Source organism: Leiobunum rupestre, chromosome 7, assembly GCF_980474605.1.
Source record: "Leiobunum rupestre chromosome 7, qqLeiRupe1.1.hap1, whole genome shotgun sequence".
Taxonomy (NCBI): domain Eukaryota; kingdom Metazoa; phylum Arthropoda; class Arachnida; order Opiliones; family Sclerosomatidae; genus Leiobunum; species Leiobunum rupestre.
Window position 1 is genome coordinate 19,277,095 of NC_143390.1, and position 24,916 is coordinate 19,302,010.

General features: G+C 40.1%; 1 protein-coding gene across 3 annotated transcripts in view; it reads right to left on the reverse strand.

Annotated features, from left to right (window-relative positions):
- The window catches only part of LOC149935035 (cell adhesion molecule Dscam1-like), a 67,869-nt gene that overhangs the window by 16,013 nt on the left and 26,940 nt on the right, over positions 1-24,916 (reverse strand). For all 3 annotated transcript variants that reach the window (XM_090181081.1, XM_090181080.1, XM_090181082.1), the window contains exons 6-10: positions 24,584-24,738; positions 22,637-22,768; positions 15,207-15,371; positions 7,944-8,014; positions 7,301-7,538 (exon numbers count right to left, since the gene is read on the reverse strand). In XM_090181081.1, coding sequence (XP_090037207.1) covers positions 7,301-7,538; positions 7,944-8,014; positions 15,207-15,371; positions 22,637-22,768; positions 24,584-24,738 — 761 coding nt within the window. The remainder of the gene's footprint in view (positions 1-7,300; positions 7,539-7,943; positions 8,015-15,206; positions 15,372-22,636; positions 22,769-24,583; positions 24,739-24,916) is intronic.

Here is a 24,916-nt window from a genome sequence, read left to right on the forward strand (position 1 = left end):
TGGATTCCATCTAAGCAGAATAAGATTCAAAGTGGATGTGTCTCAATTAAAGTTGGATTCCATCTAAGCAGAATAAGATTCAAAGTGGATGTGTCTCGATTAAAGTTGGATTCCATCTAAGCAGAATAAGATTCAAAGTGGATGTGTCTCGATTAAAGTTGGATTCCATCTAAGCAGAATAAGATTCAAAGTGGATGTGTCTCGATTAAAGTTGGATTCCATCTAAGCAGAATAAGATTCAAAGTGGATGTGTCTCGATTAAAGTTGGATTCCATCTAAGCAGAATAAGATTCAAAGTGGATGTGTCTCGATTAAAGTTGGATTCCATCTAAGCAGAATAAGATTCAAAGTGGATGTGTCTCAATTAAAGTTGGATTCCATCTAAGCAGAATAAGATTCAAAGTGGATGTGTCTCGATTAAAGTTGGATTCCATCTAAGCAGAATAAGATTCAAAGTGGATGTGTCTCAATTAAAGTTGGATTCCATCTAAGCAGAATAAGATTCAAAGTGGATGTGTCTCAATTAAAGTTGGATTCCATCTAAGCAGAATAAGATTCAAAGTGGATGTGTCTCGATTAAAGTTGGATTCCATCTAAGCAGAATAAGATTCAAAGTGGATGTGTCTCGATTAAAGTTGGATTCCATCTAAGCAGAATAAGATTCAAAGTGGATGTGTCTCGATTAAAGTTGGATTCCATCTAAGCAGAATAAGATTCAAAGTGGATGTGTCTCAATTAAAGTTGGATTCCATCTAAGCAGAATAAGATTCAAAGTGGATGTGTCTCAATTAAAGTTGGATTCCATCTAAGCAGAATAAGATTCAAAGTGGATGTGTCTCGATTAAAGTTGGATTCCATCTAAGCAGAATAAGATTCAAAGTGGATGTGTCTCGATTAAAGTTGGATTCCATCTAAGCAGAATAAGATTCAAAGTGGATGTGTCTCGATTAAAGTTGGATTCCATCTAAGCAGAATAAGATTCAAAGTGGATGTGTCTCGATTAAAGTTGGATTCCATCTAAGCAGAATAAGATTCAAAGTGGATGTGTCTCGATTAAAGTTGGATTCCATCTAAGCAGAATTATTTTCAAAGTGGATGTGTCTCGATTAAAGTTGGATTCCATCTAAGCAGAATAAGATTCAAAGTGGATGTGTCTCGATTAAAGTTGGATTCCATCTAAGCAGAATAAGATTCAAAGTGGATGTGTCTCGATTAAAGTTGGATTCCATCTAAGCAGAATAAGATTCAAAGTGGATGTGTCTCGATTAAAGTTGGATTCCATCTAAGCAGAATAAGATTCAAAGTGGATGTGTCTCGATTAAAGTTGGATTCCATCTAAGCAGAATAAGATTCAAAGTGGATGTGTCTCGATTAAAGTTGGATTCCATCTAAGCAGAATAAGATTCAAAGTGGATGTGTCTCGATTAAAGTTGGATTCCATCTAAGCAGAATAAGATTCAAAGTGGATGTGTCTCGATTAAAGTTGGATTCCATCTAAGCAGAATAAGATTCAAAGTGGATGTGTCTCGATTAAAGTTGGATTCCATCTAAGCAGAATAAGATTCAAAGTGGATGTGTCTCAATTAAAGTTGGATTCCATCTAAGCAGAATAAGATTCAAAGTGGATGTGTCTCAATTAAAGTTGGATTCCATCTAAGCAGAATAAGATTCAAAGTGGATGTGTCTCGATTAAAGTTGGATTCCATCTAAGCAGAATAAGATTCAAAGTGGATGTGTCTCGATTAAAGTTGGATTCCATCTAAGCAGAATAAGATTCAAAGTGGATGTGTCTCGATTAAAGTTGGATTCCATCTAAGCAGAATAAGATTCAAAGTGGATGTGTCTCGATTAAAGTTGGATTCCATCTAAGCAGAATAAGATTCAAAGTGGATGTGTCTCGATTAAAGTTGGATTCCATCTAAGCAGAATTATTTTCAAAGTGGATGTGTCTCGATTAAAGTTGGATTCCATCTAAGCAGAATAAGATCCAAAGTGGATGTGTCTCGATTAAAGTTGGATTCCATCTAAGCAGAATTATTTTCAAAGTGGATGTGTCTCGATTAAAGTTGGATTCCATCTAAGCAGAATAAGATTCAAAGTGGATGTGTCTCGATTAAAGTTGGATTCCATCTAAGCAGAATTATATTCAAAGTGGATGCGTCTCGATTAAAGTTGGATTCCATCTAAGCAGAATAAGATTCAAAGTGGATGTGTCTCGATTAAAGTTGGATTCCATCTAAGCAGAATAAGATTCAAAGTGGATGTGTCTCGATTAAAGTTGGACTCAAATTTAGAAATTAGATTTTAGCCATTTAGCCATTTCAAGAGCCAAATCTCGCGTTACGTGATAGTTTTAACTCTTATATCCAAAGAGAAAATGTAGCATGGGACACCCCGAAAACTACATTCCAAAACCACAGGCTTAACCCATCCCCAACAATCCCTTTTGCAACATTAGAGAGAATATTGAGGAAGGAAAGGAATTTTTGGTACACAACAATCGTTTTCGCCCTTCGATTTCGGACTCTGTCGAGTCGCGCGTCCAACACGCACGAAGCCCGGAAAGCTTTTTCCCTTTTCCACGCAAACGGATCGATGCGGGGCGAAATAAGGTTTAAAGGCCAGTCGAGAAAAGAGCCGAGGCCTAGAGAGTTCGGTTTCGCGTCTCGTCGTTCGCTTCGGGCGTCCCTCGTGATCTGCATAGGTTATTGCGCTTCTCCACTCCGACGACGTACGAAATGGCAAATCCATAAACAAGCGGAAACTTTTCCCGCCAGGGTTTTGAAGGAGATAATACGTTACCCGCCTCCAATAAATGTCTTTGGGCGTAGTAATAAGAGTTGTAAACTATACGCTGGCTCGCAAAGTCCCTCTCATTTTAACTCACGGCCTTTTCCCCTATTACTCCTCTCTCGCTCTCCATTGTTGTCGCGCCATTGTTTTCCATTGGATAAAGGCACATCAAGGTACCGGCGTGACTTTAATGTTTGAACAGAATCTCTCCTTTCTTTCTTTCGCGCTGATGTCAATTTTGGAAATAATAAAGGAAACTCCGGGAACGTGATGGGGAAGTTGAATTTCAATAATTGGAATTGGAATTTGTATATAAAGCAGCTGCGAAACTATCGAAGGCGGGATTCTGTTTAGTTTATTGGGCTTTGTCTCTTAGTTCGTCCTTTGACTTACGAGGAAATATTTTTAACGCGAACTCTCTATGTAAGTCTAAGATCTCCAACAGCGTCGTAACTTACGGCTATACCTTTGGAATTGGTCAGCTTCAATATTTGGACACGCGTAATCGACACAATTGTGGACGATTTTGGTATCATTAGAAAATGGCTTTTAAAACAAATATTTTCTTGAAATACATTAAAACTTGTTTTAAATCTAACTAGCAGGGTTGTTCAAAATGCATTTTAAAAATGCAAAATACCATTTTGCATTTTGAGTTTCTAGGAAACTATTTTGCATTTTATGAGTTTGATATGAGGGAAAACATTTTAAAAATTCCTTTTCAAAATGTTTTTACTCAGATACCATCATTACAGCTCTTGTAGATAAAGTTCGTCTGCTATATACTCCCAAGTAATCATAAGGTGGCGATACTCAGTTACTCACAAGCAGACCAACATTCGTACAGTGCCACCACTTTATTTCCCATGCTGGCTGCGAGGATAGTTTTGAAATCTCTACGTAATTATTAATAAATACAAACTAACTGTGGTAAAAGTAAAAAGAGTGCATTTGTAAAACCATTTTCAAAACGCATTTTGTATTTGGGGTTATGGATGAAGTATTTTGCATTTTGCATTTGAGTTATGGAGAAAGTATTTTGCATTTTGCATTTTGAAAAAAAAAAGCATTTTGAACAACCCTGGTAACTAACACCAATTATCCCTAGCTTCTGTTAAACCTAGTAGCATAAATTTTAAATACGTTGATCCATCATAAATGTGGAATGTTTAAAACCATAATTTCCACGGTAATAAGTATAATTAGAAAAAATTATTAATGCAATGACGGATACTATTATAATTGCTCGATTTTATTAAAAATAAAATAATTTTAACCACGAAGTATCAGTCATTATATTAATAATTTTTCAATGGCGTTCTTGTTTAGATGTATCGGGCGCGTCACTCGTGACGTAGGAGTGACGTTTCGCTATGACAGCCAATAGACGCTAGCATAAACACTATTCATGTCTTATTCAACTTGTTTAAAGTTCCACCAGCCTCTTGATATTTGAGCGTAAATGGGCTCGAGCGATTTCGCGCGTGCTCACTGAAATACAAAAAAATGCGCGAGCCTTTTACGCTGAAATATGATAAAGCTCGTGGAACATTTTAGCAAGTTGAGCAAGACACGAATTAAAATTCGACGAGTCGCCCTTTTTATAAAGATCTAACCTTCCAAACTGAACTGAACTCCTACGTATCTCGTGACGAAAGCGATACATTAAAACAAGTTCGGCAAGCGTAATGACTTTATAGAAAGGCTTATTATGATTATGATATTATTACGCTCATGGTTGAAATATCAAATTCCTCGAAATAAATTAGGGAAATCTAGAAACTCTTTTTTGTTGATAAATTTCAGTTCTTTCCCTCGAGTTTCGCAAACATTCAACTTTCTTTACTCTCCTTTCTGGCTGGCTTTGATAAATTTCAAACCCTTCTTTTTTAATAAATGCAAATAAATTTCGTCGGAATGAATTCGAAGAATTTCCGAGGTCAGTATCCTCGAAATGAGAAAGAGCCGGGAGACACGCGCCATCTAGGATTTGACCTCGCCAAAAACGAGCAAAAAAATAAAAAAGGTGAAAAGAATGCAGACTGTCGTCCGCCCCCGAAAATTTGCAATTACATTCTATCCGAAAGTGGTTTCTATTTTGGAAGACGTCGCCCATTGTACCGAATAAACTGAAGTACGTCAACGTTGTACGTTTCGCCTAATGTACTTCGTATCTGTCAACTTAACTCGACAATACTGGGCTAGACGTATAAGAGGGTAATTTGGTTCCTAAGAAAACGGTTAAGCTTTAATAAATAGGCAGTGTCAAGTGAAGTTGGCTATAATTTTGCGAGGGCGGTGGAAGGTTCCCGTCGAGAAATGTTGAGCAACACCCAACAATTAAAAATGAGGAAGATGAGACGAAACCTTATTTCTTAAGATGAGACAGACAGTGCGAGATGAGAATATGCATTAGGAAAAGGCTTACCACGCACCTCAGTACTAGACGAGGGTCATTTATTCTACGATGGGATAGAGTCATTAGTAAGAAGGATCTTTCCGTAAGCGGCCCTGAAATAATGGTATTTCAGCGCGTGAGCAAGGTACGAGCGATTATCAAAGGTGTTTCGTGGTCTCCGCTGGCATTCGCGAAAACGCCCGATTTTTCCACACGAAAAGCGTTCATCGCGGTCCGCGCTTTGTATACTAACGTCATTACGCGATCAACTCGTAACGAACGCCTTTCTTTTAATGGTTAATTCTATTTACGTGCCTTCACCCAATAATCCGCCGCTTTTACGGCGAGCGGCTTACGTCGTGATAACGTGAAAGGACAGAGATGTCGAGGCTTTTAAAGGCCATTTTCCGGACGTCCAAATCGATCATATCAACGGGCCGCGCGCTATTAGGGAAATCTGGGTTTTCTCCCCAAAATTTCGCTTCGATTAGTTCCGCCCAACATGCCTTCCCAATCGAATTGACCGCTACGCCGTTTAGCGATGACCCATAAACGTGACCAGCCGAGTCGCCCTTCACCCTCAATACGACACGAGACTCCGGTCATTTTACATATCGATTATTTATATTGGAAATTCCAAAAAAGTGGGCCATTGTCTTTTCAGATTGAACCCCGATATAACTTTATAAACCAAGACAGTAAAGGCTGGTTTCACTAGCTTCGACGCGTAAAAATGGTACTAGGCCTAAGGGATGGTTTTCACTCGGACAGAAACGCGAGGGCGGACGCAAAAATTGACGGCTTTTAAAATTCATTTTGCGCGTGAAAATACCTCTACATGTTATGGTCAAAAAAGCACGCAAAGAAGGCTGTGTGCCCAAGACATGTACCTGTAGTGTCGCGCGCTAAAACGTCATTTCAAAATCCGTCATAGGCCTAACGGAGATTTTTTGAGTCGACTGTTCACCGCTGCAGCGTTTTTGCCCAAGTGAAAATCAGCCTTAAAAGGATTTTTTCTACTGTAAAATAATGGGGTATACTGACTTCTATTTGCGTCCATTTTGAACTAACCGTGGTTGTTTGTTTGGTTTGGTATTTTGTAAATTGCGAGAAGTTAGAAGAGAGTGTAACGTTATATATAAAAATTATAAATATAATATTTATACATTCAATAAGATAACGTTATTTCATTGTATGCAATGGTTTGTTCAAAAAGTTCATTAAGAAATATTTTCATATTTAAAAAGAAGTGATTTCAGTTTAATTGGCTGGGGATTACGTCATCGGGTTCGTGATTACTCGAAGAAATTATTTGGCGTTGTGAGAGGATTTTGGACCAATGAAAATTGGGAAACGTTGATACTACTTAAAGCGAGGGGTCGGACATTCAAAGACATCCGGAAAAAATCCAGAAATCCGACGTGAAATCTCGAAATCCGACGTGAAATCTCGAAATCCGCCGTGAAATCTCGAAATCTCGAAATGCAACGAGAAATACCGAAATCCAGGACAAAAGTTAAGAATTCCGAAATGCAACCAGAAATCTATCTTGGGATCCTGCGTGAAATCATGTACACATTTGTGAATGTCCGACCCCTCAACTTAAAGGGCGAAAAACTCGATCGAAGAATGGCCGACAAGTTCCGGCGCGAAACAAAGTCTTTGGCGATTGCGCGTGACTTTGCGGCTCGCCGATACCACGATATTATCTCTTATCTTTAGCCAAGTTATTTTCAATGAAAGTCAAGCGTTCAGTCATTATCTTAAGCGCGTAGAACGATGGTCAGTTTGGCGGGCACCGCCTTTCCCTCGCCTCTGTCACTTGAAATGTATGGCATTTGGCCCGTGCCGCCGAAGGTGACCCGCCCAAGTCGCGTTTTCGAGTTCATTAAACGTTTAGGGGCTAATCTAAATTTTTCGCCTCGCTTCGGCAGCGTTCCATGGGTACGCGACCCCGAAAAGGGTTAAAGGGTAATTGGCTTCTATCTCTACGGACGGGGAAGACACCGTTTCGTAGATTGGACACGGGCCAAATATCGAACGTCTCGCCTCCGAGGCGCGCGTGAATTCGTTTGATTAAATATATATGGCGTCTTTAACTTCGCTTACCCGTGTCTGGCGTGGTGGCTGTCACTTCCTGCGAGGAAGGTCCGCTTCCGGCGTTGTTGAAGGCCTTGACCACCACCGTGTAGGCGGTCGACTTGAGCAGACCGGTCAAGGCGTACTCCTCCTCCAGAGTTTCGCCGAAATCGACGGTCTTGTAGGCGAAAGGTTCCGTGGACTCTTGAACTTTGTACCCGATGTAGTAGCCCTTCAACTGCCCGTTCCATTGGTCCTTCGGCGGTGGCTAATTTCAAAATTTTATCAGTTAGAACCACTCGAAAATATAGATTTCATCCTGCCCTTCTCCATTACCCAAAAAAAAACTAATAAGTTGTTCCAACCTACACGGTGTAAGCTACTGAATAAATAGTTAAGCAGCGCGACTTGAATAATTATATGAAACGTGATCAAAATATCTAGATAACAATGTTAAGATCCACTACGAAGTGTGTCAAACGAAAGGGAAATAAACCTAGTATTTAGGTAACTCCGGCCGTGTGAAAGTTCCCTCGTTGATGTATGTCAAAGTAGCAAAAAACGTTTCATTGTTAAATCGTGCAGTAAACCATTGAACGCGTCACGCCACGAGAACCGCCGAGATGGTATATGAGAAAAGTAAATAAGTAAAAAATCTTAGTGGTTTTCTTACCTTCCATTTGACCCTGAGAGCGCCGGCACCCCTGGGCTCCACCCAGATGTCTGTGGGAGCTCCCTCGGGTTCTGTTCGCAAAGAAACAAAGAAACAAAGAATGACAGAAGAAATTAGAACTTGAAAAAGAATCGGCAACCATTATATTATTTTATCGCTTGTAGCGGATGCTATAATTATTATTATCGCTAGTTACGGGTAATTTCTTAATGGATTCCCTTTTTTTTAACTTTGCATGGGGGAGGGGGGGGGCGACGGAGGATGTACGGAATGCTAATGAGGCTACGAATGTATTTTGAGTGTTTGTAATGACGCGTAATGTGAATATCCCGGCATATTTAACGTGGGTTCGTGTACATGTAAAGGTCGTACAGCACTTATTAAATTGATTGTAAGGTTGTTATAACCGCATTGGCTATTCTGACTGTACACTGAAAAACATAATGGTGTTCAAATGGTGTGGAAAGGGTTTATATAAATTCCGTAAACCTTAAATTCTAAGACAAAATGGTTTCACCATAAACCCTTAAGGGTTTCTCTTGTCCCAGATTTTACACTCTAAAAGGATTATAAAGGGTGCTATACAACACCGTAAATAGGTGTATATTTTTATATACTATTGCACCCTTAAAGGAGTAGTTTTGTATTCCAGAGTAGTGAAGCACCCTATAGTAAGTACCCTAGCACTCTAAAGGGACTAGTTTCGCGCCCTAAAGGGACTAGTTTCGCGCCCTAAAGGGACTAGTTTCGCGCCCTAAAGGGACTAGTTTCGCGCCCTAAAGGGACTATAGTTTCGCGCTCTAAAGGGACTATAGTTTCGCGCTCTAAAGGGACTATAGTTTCGCGCCCTAAAGGGACTATAGTTTCGCGCCCTAAAGGGACTATAGTTTCGCGCCCTAAAGGGACTATAGTTTCGCGCCCTAAAGGGACTATAGTTTCGCGCCCTAAAGGGACTATAGTTTCGCGCCCTAAAGGGACTATAGTTTCGCGCCCTAAAGGGACTATAGTTTCGCGCCCTAAAGGGACTATAGTTTCGCGCTCTAAAGGGACTATAGTTTCGCGCTCTAAAGGGACTATAGTTTCGCGCTCTAAAGGGACTATAGTTTCGCGCCCTAAAGGGACTATAGTTTCGCGCCCTAAAGGGACTAGTTTCGCGCTCTAAAGGGACTAGTTTCGCGCTCTAAAGGGACTAGTTTCGCGCTCTAAAGGGACTAGTTTCGCGCTCTAAAGGGACTAGTTTCGCCCCCTAAAGGGACTAGTTTCGCCCCCTAAAAGGACTAGTTTCGCGCTGTAAAGGGACTAGTTTCGCGCTGTAAAGGGACTAGTTTAGCGCTCTAAAGGGACTAGTTTCGCACCCTAAATGAACTAGTTTCGCGCTCTAAATGGACTAGTTTCACTCTAAAAAGAGAGTGATGTAGTTACCCAGACGGGATAGTGAAGCACCCAAAACAGTGGCAATAAACACCCTTTCTGGTAAATGTAATGTTTACACCTTTTTATGGTTAAATACAACACCCTTATAAACTATTCAGGATGTTCAATCTGAGACAAGAATAAACCCGTTAGAGATAATATAGAATTTTTTTTAGAGTGTAAACGACCAGGGATGTGTCTATTTCAACTGTCGGGAGAATGACTATTGACTATGTTGAGAAGATTTTCAGCGTGGCTCCCAATCCACCTCACGGTCTACAACATAGTGTTCCGAAGTGGTAAATGACAGGTGTGGCAAAAAGTGGTAAATACCGACATAGCGAATAATACTTTTACTGGCTAATATGCCAAATAGTGGCAAATAATAAATTTTTACAAAAATAAAAAAAACATACCAAAGGAAAAATATATTTGTGCTATTTTAGACATATATACTGGATTAGTTGCCAGGTTTTGGGCTAGAAACTCAATTATAGCCCAATCTAGTTATTTCTTTTGGCTATTTTTCAACGATTTTTTCTGAGTTTGAATTCGTCTGCTATATATCTTTAAGGTGTTTATAATGGTTATTTTGTGAAAAACTGAAAGATTATCTAACATGTAAGTGATGCTACATATCTGAAAGATATTATTTACATCATTTAAATGCATTTACTGATTATTAGTCACTATTTGTCACATTTGCCACTTTTGGCCATATTTGCTTCTTTATGCCACTGACATGGACTTTATTCTAAAAAAGGGACATTTAGGTAACACTAACAACATACGACTATCAACGCATTTTTTCCTTCCCCCTATTGTGCCGGGGGAAATCTAGAATATGGTGCCCGCGTGCGGATCGATTCGATATAGTCATTATCCCTAAGAATAAACGAATACAATCTTGACAAGACCAAAACCCAATATGACGTCTTCTAAGTTCTAGCGCAATTCCCTATTGCCCAGACAGTTCAAAAACGGTTCCCTTGGAGACTGTGCATTATAAAATAGAGAAAGATATTTTCCACTAGCTCCTCCCTAACTATAAACCAGGAAAAAATGAGCGCGTATCTTTCGGTGTTTTTCACCGAGCGACTGCGACCAGCGTTAGTGGTTAGCGTAGCGGAAGGTTGCCGAGATATGCTTAACAAAATTGTCCTAGCATGTTTTGGTAAGGCAACATTTTCAAGGCAAGATAGCGAATGGCCGGTCATAACTTCCCCCTACTCTTTATGAGACGTAAAAATCTTCCAATGGCGAATGGCAATAAAAAAGAGGGGAGGAAATATACAACCGAAACGGATGTGCGAGCGCTTCCCCACCAACCTCCTTCCCTCGTAAATAGACGGGTTCACGTATCTCGCGCGACTTAACCTTGCAAAGTCGGCGGACTTTCCCCATTATTTCCCCTTACTTCCGAAATGAGGACCCAAGATACTGAGCGTAAGTACTTATACCATTTCCCTTCCCTACTTGTCCGCTTTCTTCTTCCTTCCATCGCTATCTGTTGCCCTCGATGCCAATGAACTTCATACGGTTATTGGTATCGCGAGCGGTCCGCGGGCTTTGCCAACCAAATCGATTTCTCAGTTTGGTTTTAAAATTTCACGAACATCGAGAAGATGCCTCGAATTTGGTAGCTTTCTTTACAAACTTGAATAATTAATCTAAAGAAAGATACTCGAATAGTAAGCCCATCCGAAGAAAGTAAAGCTCTCTCGTTTCCAACAAAATAAAACTAATTTCCTTCTGCAATTTTCATTCGTCGTTGTACAGACACCATTTCCGCCTTCTTACCAACCCATTTCACGGGGTGAATTTGATAGGAGCGGCCATTTTGGATTTAATACGGCGGTGGAAAGTAACGCGAAATGGAATGGCCGCTTTCGAACTATAGACACACTTCAGTCGTTGGTGGCAGGCAGGGCGAACGCTCCAGACATATCCATCTAGTCGAGTCAGTCGTTCGGCGTGAAAAGGAATGGCCCATTATTATAAATGGACGGCTAAGAAGGCGTCTATTTGCTTTGAGATGATTCGGGTCGATACCCAGAGCGGCCAATCTGTCCAAGACGCGCCGACTCCCCGCAGCTAACCCGATTAAAAACCTTTCCTCAGAGAAAGAAATTGAATTACAAAAGAAGAAGAAACCCTCGCTTCGGCACCGGAGTAGCTCCGGAATTACACCGGGACTACCCTAGAACGCCTTAAAGAGAGTTAACCCCCCTCCGTCATGCTTTAGAAATGGAAAGTCTTCCGAATAATTTTTCTATTAGGACTCGACGAGCTCATCGAATGATTCAATTTTGTTTTCGACGTTGAATATTATTACCGAAAAAGAAAGAACCACGCATTTCCCGTCGATCGCGTCCCGAAAGCAGTGATGGGCACTCTCGTCTCACTGTGAGATCAGTGAGAGCAATTGAGAGGCGAGATGCTCTAAGCTTCCAATGGAGAGGGACGTGAGATGAGTTTCTAAGCTCTGAATTTAAGTGAGAGGAGAATGAGTGGAAATAAGATTTTTCAAAGAATTTATTTGGAGTGTGAGCGAGGTTAATTTAATTAGTGAAATGCGATGAGAGGAGATCAGCTAAAAAGTTAGTTTGCGGTGGTGAGAGGAGGTGAGTTTAGAGAAATATAAAAACATGACCTTCTTGGAAATAATGATATAAGCCAAACGTGCAATAACATTATATGCTGACGTTAGAAGGCTATAAAGAAGTTAAAGACAGTAAATCTAATGTGGCCACCGGCCAGTGATGGTCGTTGATCTACTCCTATGAGAACAGTGTGAGAATCTGAGAGGAGGTGAGATGCGCAAAACTTCATAAGGAGAAGAGTTTCACAAAGTACACATTTCAGAAAGAGGAGATTGAAAGGAGATATTTTATGACTTCCATAAACGGAAAAGAGCGTCAGATGAGATCAGATTTTTCAACCAAACTAGCGGGAGTGTGCGCGTGGTTAGATTAATTAGCGAAATTCGATGAGAGGAGATGATATAATAAGTTAGTTTACGGTGGTTAGAGGAGATGAGTTTGAGATTAAAATTTTAGAAACGGGAATGAGGTGGAGTGAGAGCTATCACAAAATTTTGAAAAATGCCCATCGCGTCCCGAAAGCCCACGAAAGGTTGGCCGTACGTTTAACCACACTGACGTCCCTGACAGTTTAGTTTGAAGAGGATGATTTTCTATTTCCGAAACTATACGGACATTGTTATTTTTATTCCATCCAGAAAGAAGCCAAATTTGGAGGAAAGTTATACTGTATTGGACAGCAAAGTTACGGGGGGAACCCCGAAGAAGAAAAGTTATTATTGGACTTCCCAGGAAGTTGGGTCCTGGCTTCCTCTTTAAAGAAAGAGGCCGAATAAAATAGAGAGACAGAGATGAACATCCTTTCCGAAACGGAAATAAGAAATATAGGCGCGGAGACGAGCCACACAAAAAAGACACAGAATCGTAGATTGACTGGCAACGAAATAAGCGAAGCTTCGACTGAATCCCGTCGTCCTATCGTATTTTCGCTGCCTCTCTTTTTAGGCTGCCGCATCATAGATGGCGCCGAATTATACTTTGATAAAAGGGAAAATTTTATGAAGGACATGGGCGCATTAACATGCGAAAATCCCCCTCCTAACGATTTTGATGAAATTTGGCTCAGATGCTTTATATATCAATGTAAGAATTCATGCAAAGTTTTAGATGTGACAAAATTATTTTTCAAGAGATACAGGTCCGAGAAAATTTCACATTTTTCTTATATTTTCAATGGGAAAATGGGAACAATCACACATCCGGTGATATATCTAAAACCGCTAATCTCCTGAATACAAAACTACTCAAGGATGTTGCTCATGATACTTGGAGGCAGTGTTTGTAATTTAGTCAAAATGTGTAAGGTCGTTTTAGATATATCTCTTGAAATTGTTTTTTTGTCAGATCTAAAACTTTGCATGAATTCTTACTTTGATATATAAAGCATCTGTGCAAAATTTCATCAAAATCGTTAGTGGGGGGATTTTCTCATGTTAGTCCGCCCATGTCCTTTCATTTCGGTTGATACCATTGCTCTTGGATATTTACAAATTTACTCCCAGGTTGTACAGGAAGAGTAAATGGAGGGCTTTCGCTTCGCTTTGTCACTGTCTGTTCTATGTATAGTGAGTCTAGTGTGGCTGCAGGTTAAACTTAAAAGCGTAATTTAAGAATTAAATTAAATTATCCCCCTATTCATAATGATGGCCAGCTCGTAATTCGTACTTCCTCGTTCTCAAGGGCATTGTAACTGCTGATAATTTTGACAGCGCTTACAATGTCTGACTTAAAGGGGCTGGAAAGTGGGGTTTGGAAATCGTCTAGTGACGTGGTACCTCCAAAAAAAAATCCGGACCCTGCTTTATTTTCTTTTTTCCCCTCTTGAGGAATTTGGCTCTGACGGAGATGTTTTGAAAATAGTGAGGAGCGACCCGAGAGAGACTAGTGACAGGTATTCATACGCAAACTAAGATATTCGGGCCTTCGTGGACGTGGTTTTGGTTTAGGCCTTTAAGCGCCGGACTATATTTAGTTTTTTTTTTGGCAATCTTGTTTTTATTCGTCGGACCCAATCTTCCCCTTTTAACTACAGCGAAACCGGCCGAGGACTTTCGTCGATTGGCAACGTAACATTAAGAATAATATATGCGTTCGTTCGCCCCCGCATCGGAAGAGTTCTTCTACTCGCTTCGCTAGTCATCAGTTCTCATTTGTCATTCTTATTGAACGGACTCTAGTCTATTGGGAAGCCTGTTGTACCCATTACCAGTTGAACCTTTGAACCGAGGCTCGTTAGCGGGGGCGCCATAGATCGAACTATTCCATTGAGACACCTCGTCATACCTCATAATATTAACAAGGGCAGTACCCGAGGTGTTTATTGCCGATTTTGTTCCAAGTCGGGCGTAATGTAGACCTATATGAGATATAAAATTTCCCAAAAGGAGACGTTGCACTACCCATTCGATTTGCCATGTCAACCGAAAACGTTTTGGACCACTTAAAACAAAAATAAGACTTTTTCCTTATTTTACCCAAACATTCTTAATATTTTTCCCTAAAAACTTGAAATTTACCCAAACCTGATGAAATTTACCTAAAGATGGTCCAAAATTTGTAACCGAGAAAATCCCATGCTTTTTTTGTTTTAAGTGGTCCAAAACATTTTCGGTTGCCTTGTCAAATCGAATGGGTAGTGCTGTGGTTCCCAATTTGTTTTTGCTATGGATCCCTAAATTAGCCACCTAAGTCTAGCGGAACCCCAACTCATTTTATTTACTTATCTTACGCGGAACACCTTTTGGGAACCGCTAGGGTAGTGCAAAGTCTCCTTTTGGGAAATTTCATATCTCATATAGGTCTACATTAAGCCCGACTTCGAAGAAAATCGGCAATAAACACCTCTGGTACTCCCCTTGTGAATCCTTACCCGCCGATGTAGATTGTCTTAGAAGGTGCCAGTAAATACGTCACCAGACTAATCCACTTGGAAATCGTAGTATCAAGACCATTTTATTTTGATTCTATCAAGGTGCGGTCCCGTACGGAAATTCTCAACATTCAATCTAACGTAAAGTAAAATGGCGTCTCCCTTAGGTGAATCCGAGTATACAAAAAGGAGAAGGATAGACCTGGGTATTCGTTTATTAAAATCGCCCCTTTCAATGTCGGTCCCCGGGAGACCGCGGGGTGTAAATATCGTATAAGCTTCGCTGAGGTTCGATATGAGATCGGGGATCGGTTGACTGGGCGCGCGGGGGCTGGATTACAGAGGGTAGGGTAGATATAGGACGCTCGCTTCCCTTACCTTCTTCCTTGGTCGAGAACTGTTGGGTCTCGGAGGTGCTTCCTCGTCCGATTTCGTTCTCGGCCAGCACCCGGATGACGTAAGACGTCCCTGGTTGTAAATCTTTGAGCAAAGCTGAAGATTGCGACGGCGCCACTGACTCCTCCTCCAACCGATGGGGGGCTCCTGCCAAAGACCAGAAAGACTCCCTTTATATTAAATTGCTATTGAATCCCGGACGCCTATTGTATTTCCGTTAAGCTGTCTAAAATAGAAACTGATTTCCGAGAGAGGGAAATTTAATAAAAGAAACGCCACTTTTATAGACCGGTCAGGGTTACCAGACTAAGAAACGGTATGGGTAAAGTACCATCACCCCGGGTCGATGACCTTGCCTCGCAGTCTTTGCTATTGTTATTCATTTACTATCGAACGCGCCACGTACTTTTGATTTATCGAGGTAAAGGTAACGGCATCGATACTCCAATGCGGGCATTTTTTATTAGCGTACCCGGAGATAAGGGTGTAATTTATCACGAAATTGTTCCTCGAGAGACCAATGACGTCACGCGTTGTTTATTTTCGAAAGAGCGCTCTTCCACTCTCGTCACTCATTGATATCCCGGGATTCGTTCAATGTTATTTTTTCGGCGCCAAAGACACGTTTGGGGGCGATTCGCCAGAAAGAGCTTTCTCCGGCGCTGCGAATGCGAAAAAGAGGCTTAATGGATTCTATAACGGGATCGAATTCAGTGGCCGCTTCGCCAGGATGGGCTCGGGCGCCAACTACCTTTAAGCGTTATTGGTTGGGAGTTACTGGCCCTGAAATTAGGGGACTGAGGATTCCCAAATGGTCGGCGGGAATCTTCTTTTCCGCTCCGAAATGGTACGCGTCAGCTGCGTCCAAGTAACTGCCCGTTTTCCCATTCTCCTTTCCTACCGTTTGATTGTTTGGGGGCTCGTATATTCAGTCTTGAAAAATACGCCAAAATCAAAACCATTTTGTTAATATATTTCTTTACAAGGTGGATACTTTTCGCGTGTTCCAGGATTTCCGAGTAACCCGATGACGTCATTTTACTCCGATTCTGTACTGGCGAATAGTTCGAGTCGGGGTTAAAATGTTTACTCTCTTTACCCCGCTACCGAAGAAGAACCAAAATTGCGCTACTAATACCAGGAAACTATAGAGGTATACACTTGGAATGTCTAAGGTTCCATTGGGACGGTGATACGAAAGCGCGTCGAGAAAAAGGCGGGGCTTAACTACGTCAAGTGTAAGACGTAACACGACATTTCATATTCATTGGCTCGAGGTTTGACGCGAAAAGAATGCGTCGTCATGGTAACAAATAGGCGATCTTCCCGCGCAAAAAAAGGCTTATAAAATAATGGATTTAAAAACCTCAATTTGTTATCGTACTTAATATTTTGAAGTAATTATAATGTTCTTCGCGAAAGAAGTGTAGTGATACCTAATTTTAGGTATTTGTATGGTTATAAAAGAGATAAATAGGTAAGCTAATAATATAATAACCCTGACTAGGCTTAATGACGAGTATTCGTCGAATGAGGGTAGCGAGGCGCGAGAGTTTTTCTCGTGAGTTTTCCCGCTTTAAGACACGCCCATTTCTACGAGCTTCGTCACGGCCGTAAAAATCTTCCTTGGACATTCCAAGTGTATACCTATATAGTTTCCTGCTAATACTCTGATCTTGACGAATAGTTCACCAGAACAAGCGAATGGTTTAATTTAGCATAAAAGTGTACACCTTTTGTTCGATAACTTAGGTCAAATTCTGGAAGTTGACTTCTAGAGCGAACACTGCTGTGTGACGGATGGAACTAACTAACCGTTTTTGCGAATTTCCGTTTATCTATAAAGTTGTTGACCCGTTTTTCGTAACTGTGTTGGAAGTGACGTAGGAACTTTCTAGAAGATGGAGGGGGCAAAGAGAAACGAAAAGGGGACTGGAGAATGGTTTTGAAATTTTAATGGAGTGTAGCTTCTCCGAATGCATGTGTACTGTTTACTACTATGTAAATTGGCGGGGAAAGACTGAAATTTAAACACAGATGAGGTTCTATAAGCTTTATATGCTTTTAAAATGAGAATTTGAGCCCATGGTGACCAGTGAAATTAAACAAAACATATAGGAAAAATAGGAAATTTGAACGCGAATTATAAGAAAATATAGGATTCAAAATGCGTCAAATAAAGGAAAATATAGGAAACACCATAGGCATATAGACCAAAATATAAAAATAGGTCAAATAAAGTAAAATAGAGGATACATATGGGTACACGACGACGAAAGGTTTTCGGGTTATACTACACGGAAAAGCAAAAGTTATTATTCTTGTGTATTATGACAACTATTGTTTGGTGGAAATTGAAAATAAAATTGAAAATCAAAATAAGTACAACCAGTTAAATGAATGAAAACTGGTAAATTATAGGGAAATATAGGAAATAAGGTAAAATTATAGGAAAATATAGGAAATAAGGTAAAATAAAAAGAAAATATAGGAAATAAGGTAAAATTAAAGGAAAATATAGGAAATAAGGTAAAATAAAAAGAAAAGGAATTTATAGGAAGGCATTGAAAATATATAAAATATAGGAAGTCTGGTCACCCTGTGAGCCTTTTGAAGATTTTAACTGCCCAAAAAGTTGGAGGGGGCAATAAAATTAGTTGCCCCTCCTAGCAAAATTCTAGGGAGGGGCATTTCCCCCCCCCCGGTTCCTACGCCCCTGTAAGCGATTCTGTTACATATGGATTATGCGGAAATCCGGTAACATATGACAAAAGTGAAAACTGCAAGCAAACTTTGTAATGGCTTTTTCAATTTTATACTCACAAAGAATGGTTAAAAATGAAGTATCTTATTAATATTTATAGAGTTAAGGTAATATTATCTCGCAGGAATCGAAAATTCAAGTTAAGCCACTAAATATTTAAAATTGTTCGGGATCGCTAGCTATTTTTAAACCCGCGATGAAATATGTATCGCTTGAGTCCTATTTTAAGCCTAATCAATACTTGAACATCACGCGTATAAAAAGGCATCTCTGTGTCGTAGGTATTCGAGCGCATCTTGAAGGTAACGCGAGGGCGTTTGATCAATTTTAGAAGCAGCTTTTTATTTTCTCTTTCGATCCTATTTCGGGCAGATGCAAAGAATAGAGTACGCTATACAGGGTGTTTCAAAAGGTGATACAAAAATTTTAAGAAGTTGTAGGGGTGAGTTGAGAAGTATGCCTGTTTTTTCCGAATTTTCCTACGATGAGTTAAACGAGCACCAGAGATTCAAAGTGTGGCCTACTAGTCCCTAGAAGTAGGCTGCAACAAGCGCAAAACCAAGCAGCAGGGACTAAAAATACTGTTTAAGTTTACTTTTGTACCTTGGTTACCTCGATTTGTTAACAAAGTCCTTTTTTTACCTATCACACGAACCCAAACCCGAGGGGCAGCTCACTCCAATGATTATTAGGACACCCTCGTACGATTAAATCGTGATTAGATTAGATTAAAATTAAATCTGTAGCTTTGGCTGTACAAAGATTGAAAATGATTAAATCATAATTAAATTTTTAATCATGATTATTAGGACACCTTGTAACAAAGTGATCTGCCCCTCGCCCAAACCTTAATGTTCGCGTTTCCCTGCATCTTGGTTTGGCGATTGTTGCAGCCTACTTCCAGGGGCTAGTAGGCCACACTTTGAATCTCTGGCGCTCTTTTAACTCATCGTAGGAAAATGGTAAAAAACAGGCATACTTCTCAACTCACCCCCTACAACTCCTTCAAATTTTTGCATCACCCTGTATGACGACGAATAGAAACCGGGTGGCACGCGATTATCACCCCCCTTTTAGAAGGCCGTGACGTCACGGAGGAAAGCCACCCGTCCCGATTCTCCTCTTCCGCCCAGGAGAGCCAGAGAAGATGAAGAGGAAGAGATCGATCCCTTTTGCCGCGCGCGCTCGGGATGCTGCTCGCGGGAGGATGGAGAGTCTTCATCTTCCTCCTGCCATTATTCCATCCTGCGCTCGGACTGCCGACCCGTTTTCGGATTACGAGTATTCCCCTCCTTTTATAGATTTTCCATCCCGCGTATACTCAGATCGAGCGATAACCGACAATGGACACGAAGGCGTGAGCCTACCCGCGTTATATGCCCCACCCAGTGCGGCGAATGTCCGAGGTCAACGGGTATACTACTATAGGGAAACTCGCGCTTTTTGCCTCTCGCGCAACTGGATCCCAACGTCGCCTGTTTCTTTTCGCACGCGCCTCCTCTAAAATTCACCACCGCCACCGTACGCCCATGGATGGCGTAGTATTACTAACTTCACTACTTTTTCCTAGTAGGGGGCGGGGGCGGGAGGGGGGGGGGGTAAAAGCTTTTATTTTTAGCTAAAGCCGCAAATATGTCATTTTTTTTGTTTCGGGGTTCGGGGTGCTATACGCTTTATTAGGTCTACCGTAGTTTTCTTACCCGTATAACATTTCGCGTGTGTGTGTTTAAAAAGATATTTTGTCGCTATTTTCTCCCTTCTTAAGACTATAACCCGGCAAGGCTTAGTTCGGTGTTTCGCCTTGAACTTCGCAAAGCTGGTTTTCGTAATACGTATAGATCTATTCCAGCGGTTTTAAGAGCGCGGATTGGTTAAACTTAAAACCGTATTGAGAATGTCTATTTTAGTCGCGTCTGCCGGTTAAAGATGGGCGAGAGATAATTCGGTGTTACGAGACAGATGATGTATAACAGAACTCAAGCTGGGCCCGCCATGTTATTATTCTAAGCTGTTTGAAACTCCGTAAAGCGTAGTTTGTCCGTATGTAGGTGCTTTCAAATGTTACGGCTGTTCTAGTAAATTATAGCTACTTTGGGAAGAGATGTTGTTTTTGCCGGATGCATAAAATAGAAGATCTACGTCAATTCTGGACCAGATTTCGGGTGGCTTGGATAATGCGTCAAATTAACCGTAGTATTCTTACGATTATTCGTACCAAGAATGTATTTATTTATAGTCAGGGAGAATGAATATGTCGAGATTTTTAGCGTGTTTTCAATTCCACCCGTTGGGGCCCCCGGTATGCTCCTCCGCTTTAATAAAATCAAATAATACTGCAATCTCATTGGTTCTTAAAAATGACGTTTTTCGACGCGATTAACGCTGCTGCGAGGACGCAAAAAATAAGACCTCATCCCCCCCCTTAGCGTGGTTGGGTTAGGGCCTCAACGTGTCCGTCGATAGTCTCGACATATTCATTCTCCCTGAGTATAAATAAATGCATTCTTGTTCGTACGTAGTATTTTTACATTTATTCGTAGGTAGTATTTTTACGTTTATTCGTCCGTAGTATTCTTACGATTATTCGTACGTAGTATTCTTACGATTATTCGTACGTAGTATTCTTACGTTTATTCGTACGAAGTATTCTTACGATTATTCGTACGAAGTATTTTTACATTTATTCGTACGTAGTATTCTTACGTTTATTCGTACGAAGTATTCTTACGATTATTCGTACGAAGTATTTTTACATTTATTCGTAGGTAGTATTCTTATATTTATTCTAACCAAATAAAGTATTACCATAAGTAACATTGGTATGACACTTCCTATTCGGCAGTTGCTAATTTTTTAATAATGTTTTAAAGATAATCTGTTCCACCAATGACCATATTAATATTTACGTGCCTAAGGACTAATAGGTTTGTATACCCCCGTACCGTAAATAAATACATACCGGGGGTGCCTAAGGACTGGGAACTTCTCGCGACCTGCTATTAGTCTTAGGAAGTGTCAGGTAACGGTGACCGAGAAATCGCCGCCCACAGTCTATTTGAAGGACCAGCCTAAGCTTATTTAAAATTCAAAAGTTTTCAACTCTAAAGAATTATCGTTTACTTTGGCCAAATAAGGATAAATAATGGAATCGTAAAATAAAATTGCCTATTCTAAACCTTCCATTATATTGGTGTTTTCTTACCTGGGAGTAATTTTGTCCTAGAACTAACCAAAGTTAACCAATATTAGGACAATATTGGTATTATGTTACTTTTGCAAAAATTTAATTGTAAAAACCAATTTTACCATTACCAGGGTTGCCACAAAATTTTCATATTAAAATTCCCTGACCATTTTAAAAGATTTTCCATGGCTTTTTAAGGCCAAAATTTTAATTTTGTATTTTACTTTTATCAGAAGTTAATAAATTCAAATGGACTTATATTTCAGTAAAAAGGTTATGGCAATGTTGAAAAAATTAGCCAAACTTTCAAGAAAATAAATGATAACCAAAGAATTTGTCATAGATCTAGAGTAAAATTACCTTTAGAAAGTGTCAAGAGAAAATCGAATTATCTGACTTTTCCCTGACCTTTTACAAATACTTTAAATTCTCTGACCTTTCCCTGACTTTTTAGGCCCATTTTTAAATTCCTTGACTTTTCCCTGATTACCCTTTTTTTCCTGACGTGTGGCAACCCTGACTACCCAAATGTCTTCCAGACTGAAAATATTTGGGTACTACTCAATTTTAGCGCTAGCCCAGGGCTCCCACCAAAATCTCAAAAAAAATAGGGAAATAGGGGATTTTTCTGGCTAGAAATAGGGTGAAATAGGAACCAAATATTTTAAAGTAGGAGCCAAATAGGGACCATTTTAATAAACAAAAATAAGATCTTTATTTAAACTTTTAAAAGCAGCACATTTTTAAAACTGACTTAGTTTTAATTTAAAAAAATATTTTATCACAAAAATTAAGTACTTAGTTTTAATTTCTAAAATTTTTTTATCAATCCCAAAAATGGCTATAAATTTTTTGTAATAATTCTATCACATTAAATCGGGTTTTTTTTCGCTTTTCTACGAAATATTTTAAGCCGATGGTACTTTTCACCAAATGTACTAGAAATAGGGTGATTTAGTGACCAAATCCCGATTTTATGGTGGTTTAGGGACCTCGAAAAAAAGTAGGGGCTTTTAGGCATTTTAGGGACCTGGTGGGAGCCCTGCAATAAAGCCGAACTGTCCATTAAAATAGGTCATGATTATGTCAATGAAGAGATAAGGAGTGATAAGTTTCCTCTTACTAAAATTACAATTACGCAATCCCTCCGCAACTGACTATCATAAACCAAACTTGTTCGGTACCATACTTATGAGTATAAATGTTACTTATGTTGATACTTTAACTCTAAAATACGCGCGCTTCACGTCGAATAAATCATCTACATGGTTATTTGACATATTTTCCGCAACAAAAAACAGAGTCAAACAACAAAGTTTTAAGAGTTGTATTTAATTGTCATCCGGATGACGGCAAAGTTTTAATTTCCGCAGGCGCGGTAAACGGATATTAAAAATGTGCGTGTCAAAGAGGTTCAATGACGGAGAGGAGTTCGACAAACGGAGAACAAACGAATTCGCTTACCAGCGTCCCTCCAGTATTGCAGGACGAATTTAGTGATGGGGCTGTTTCCGCTGAAGGGCGGAGTCCAGCGGACACTGGCGCTTCGACTCCAGGACTGCTCCACGCGGATGTCCAGTGGCGCTGAAGGAACTTCTGCAAACGGAAATTACTCTTTTAAAAATCACAGTTTGCTGGGATGAAATCATATTGATTCAAATAAATCCTAGCTAAACAGGCCAAACATTTTTACAAAGACATAGCGCTACTTCAGTAGGACTAGCTAATTAATTTATTCTTTGGTTTTAAAAATTCTGCATACGCTCATTTCTATTAGATTGGTATTTTCTGAAGTGTCACCCATAAAGTCCATTTTCAAAATTTAGCTAAGGTAGCCTACGTGAAGATAGTATATTTCAAAATATGGTAAGTCCATAAATAAACTATTTAAAAAATCAATGTGATATGGTTAATTAACTATTTATAATGGTTTGTATAAATCACCCATAAAGTCGATTTTCAAAATATAGCTAAGGTAGCCTACGTGAAAAAAAATTTAAATCAATGTGATTAATTAACTATTTATAATGGTTTTTATAAAACTATAACCGTTAAATGAGTAGGATTTTGATCAAAAATCCCCTTTTTATCAAGACTACTAGGTTGGCAGGTTAGCCAGATAATCCCATTTGAGCCTCCCTGGTTCATGAAAAATCGGGCCGAGCCTTCTGCCTCTCTATACACAAAAGTAAATAACCACATAAGTAATATTTTATAGAATGGTCTATTTATCTCGAGTCCAAATCTTTCTTCAATTTAGACACTTTTACTCCCTAATTGAAGAAGTGTCTAGATGGGCTTTAGGCGCGAATACAAATGGCCCCTTTAATCTCCAAAGAGATTATTTCTCTGGCGTTCTTTCTTTCCAAATTATATTCCTAAGAATCGATTCCCGTCTTTCCACCTTGATAGGTCATTTTATTTTCCCGCCTTTGATCCCACTCTTCTTAAACTTCCAAATCCCAAGAATGCAAAATACCTGAGAAAATTTCCTCTCTTAAATAGTATCCCATTTCAACAATAAATTATCTTTATCGCGTCATAAATTACATAATGGAATATTTATCGAATTATCGCAACCTTTAATAGTTTAACATTAAGAATAATAGGGTAAATTTAACTCTTTTTTCCCCTTTCTGTAAAATGGGGCGAATAGCATCAAGGAAAAAAAGAACTAGATCTCTTTTAAGGATTTTCTTTCTATACTAAAAGCCTATAAATTCGACAAGTAAAATCAGTGAAGCATCGGGAGCTTTTTACGCATGAGAGGTCGCGGAGATAGTCGGCCCTTTGGCCTCTGAGCGTCCCTCGAGACAGACAGTCAGCGGAGAAAGTACCATCTCGGGGTTAGGCCTCTCCATTCCGCGATGTCCTTCACTCGGACAAGTCAGGTGAATCTCAAACTCGATTTGGATTTTTTTTTATTAATATTGGCCAAAAAAAGGAGGGATCAAGGAGAGGTAAGCCATCGACACAAGCTTTACGGTTGAATGCCCGGAAACTCGCGTGTTTTAAATTAGAACGTTAAACCACAGTCAGCGAGCGCGCGGAATGTACGCCTTACTGGCACATATCCAATACACACAGAGGCGCGTTTACCTCCTCACCACACGCTATTACGCGAGTTACACGCTGGCTTTTGTCGAGGATCAATTAAAGTCATTAAGTTATTCGCTCGGGATGATCATTATACCTCGCCTCTCGTTTTTACGACGTTAAGCCAACGAGCTTGCCAACGAAATAGATCTACTTTGATGGGAAATTTCGCAAAATATACCTATTAGGATGGATCATTAACCAGCGACTTAACGACGCTACGGATGTAGGACGTTATCGCGTCTCTCGGGAGCTAACTTAGGCGACGATCCCTTCGACTAAGTTGGACAAACGTAGCGGAGAATAATTACGCACCTAGGACAACGAGTTTGATGGTACGGTCGTCTTTGCCGAATTTGTTTTGAGCGACGCAGTTGAAGACCGCACTGTCCCTTCTCTCGGCGGCGGGAACGTGCAACTCGGAGGAAGTGCCGGTTGCCGTGATGCTGTCGAAGACCTCGTACTTGGCGCTAGAGGACACGGGAGAAAAGGGACTCGTATCATTAACTTACTCTCTCTATCGACAAACATCTCCCCCTCCTGACGTAGGTCGGGCCCCTCACCCTTATCGTCGATGGGATTCGAGAGCCCATTTTGGGGTAGACCAGAGATAGCGAAGGTTGGTGAGGTTGCCTACTGTCATCTACG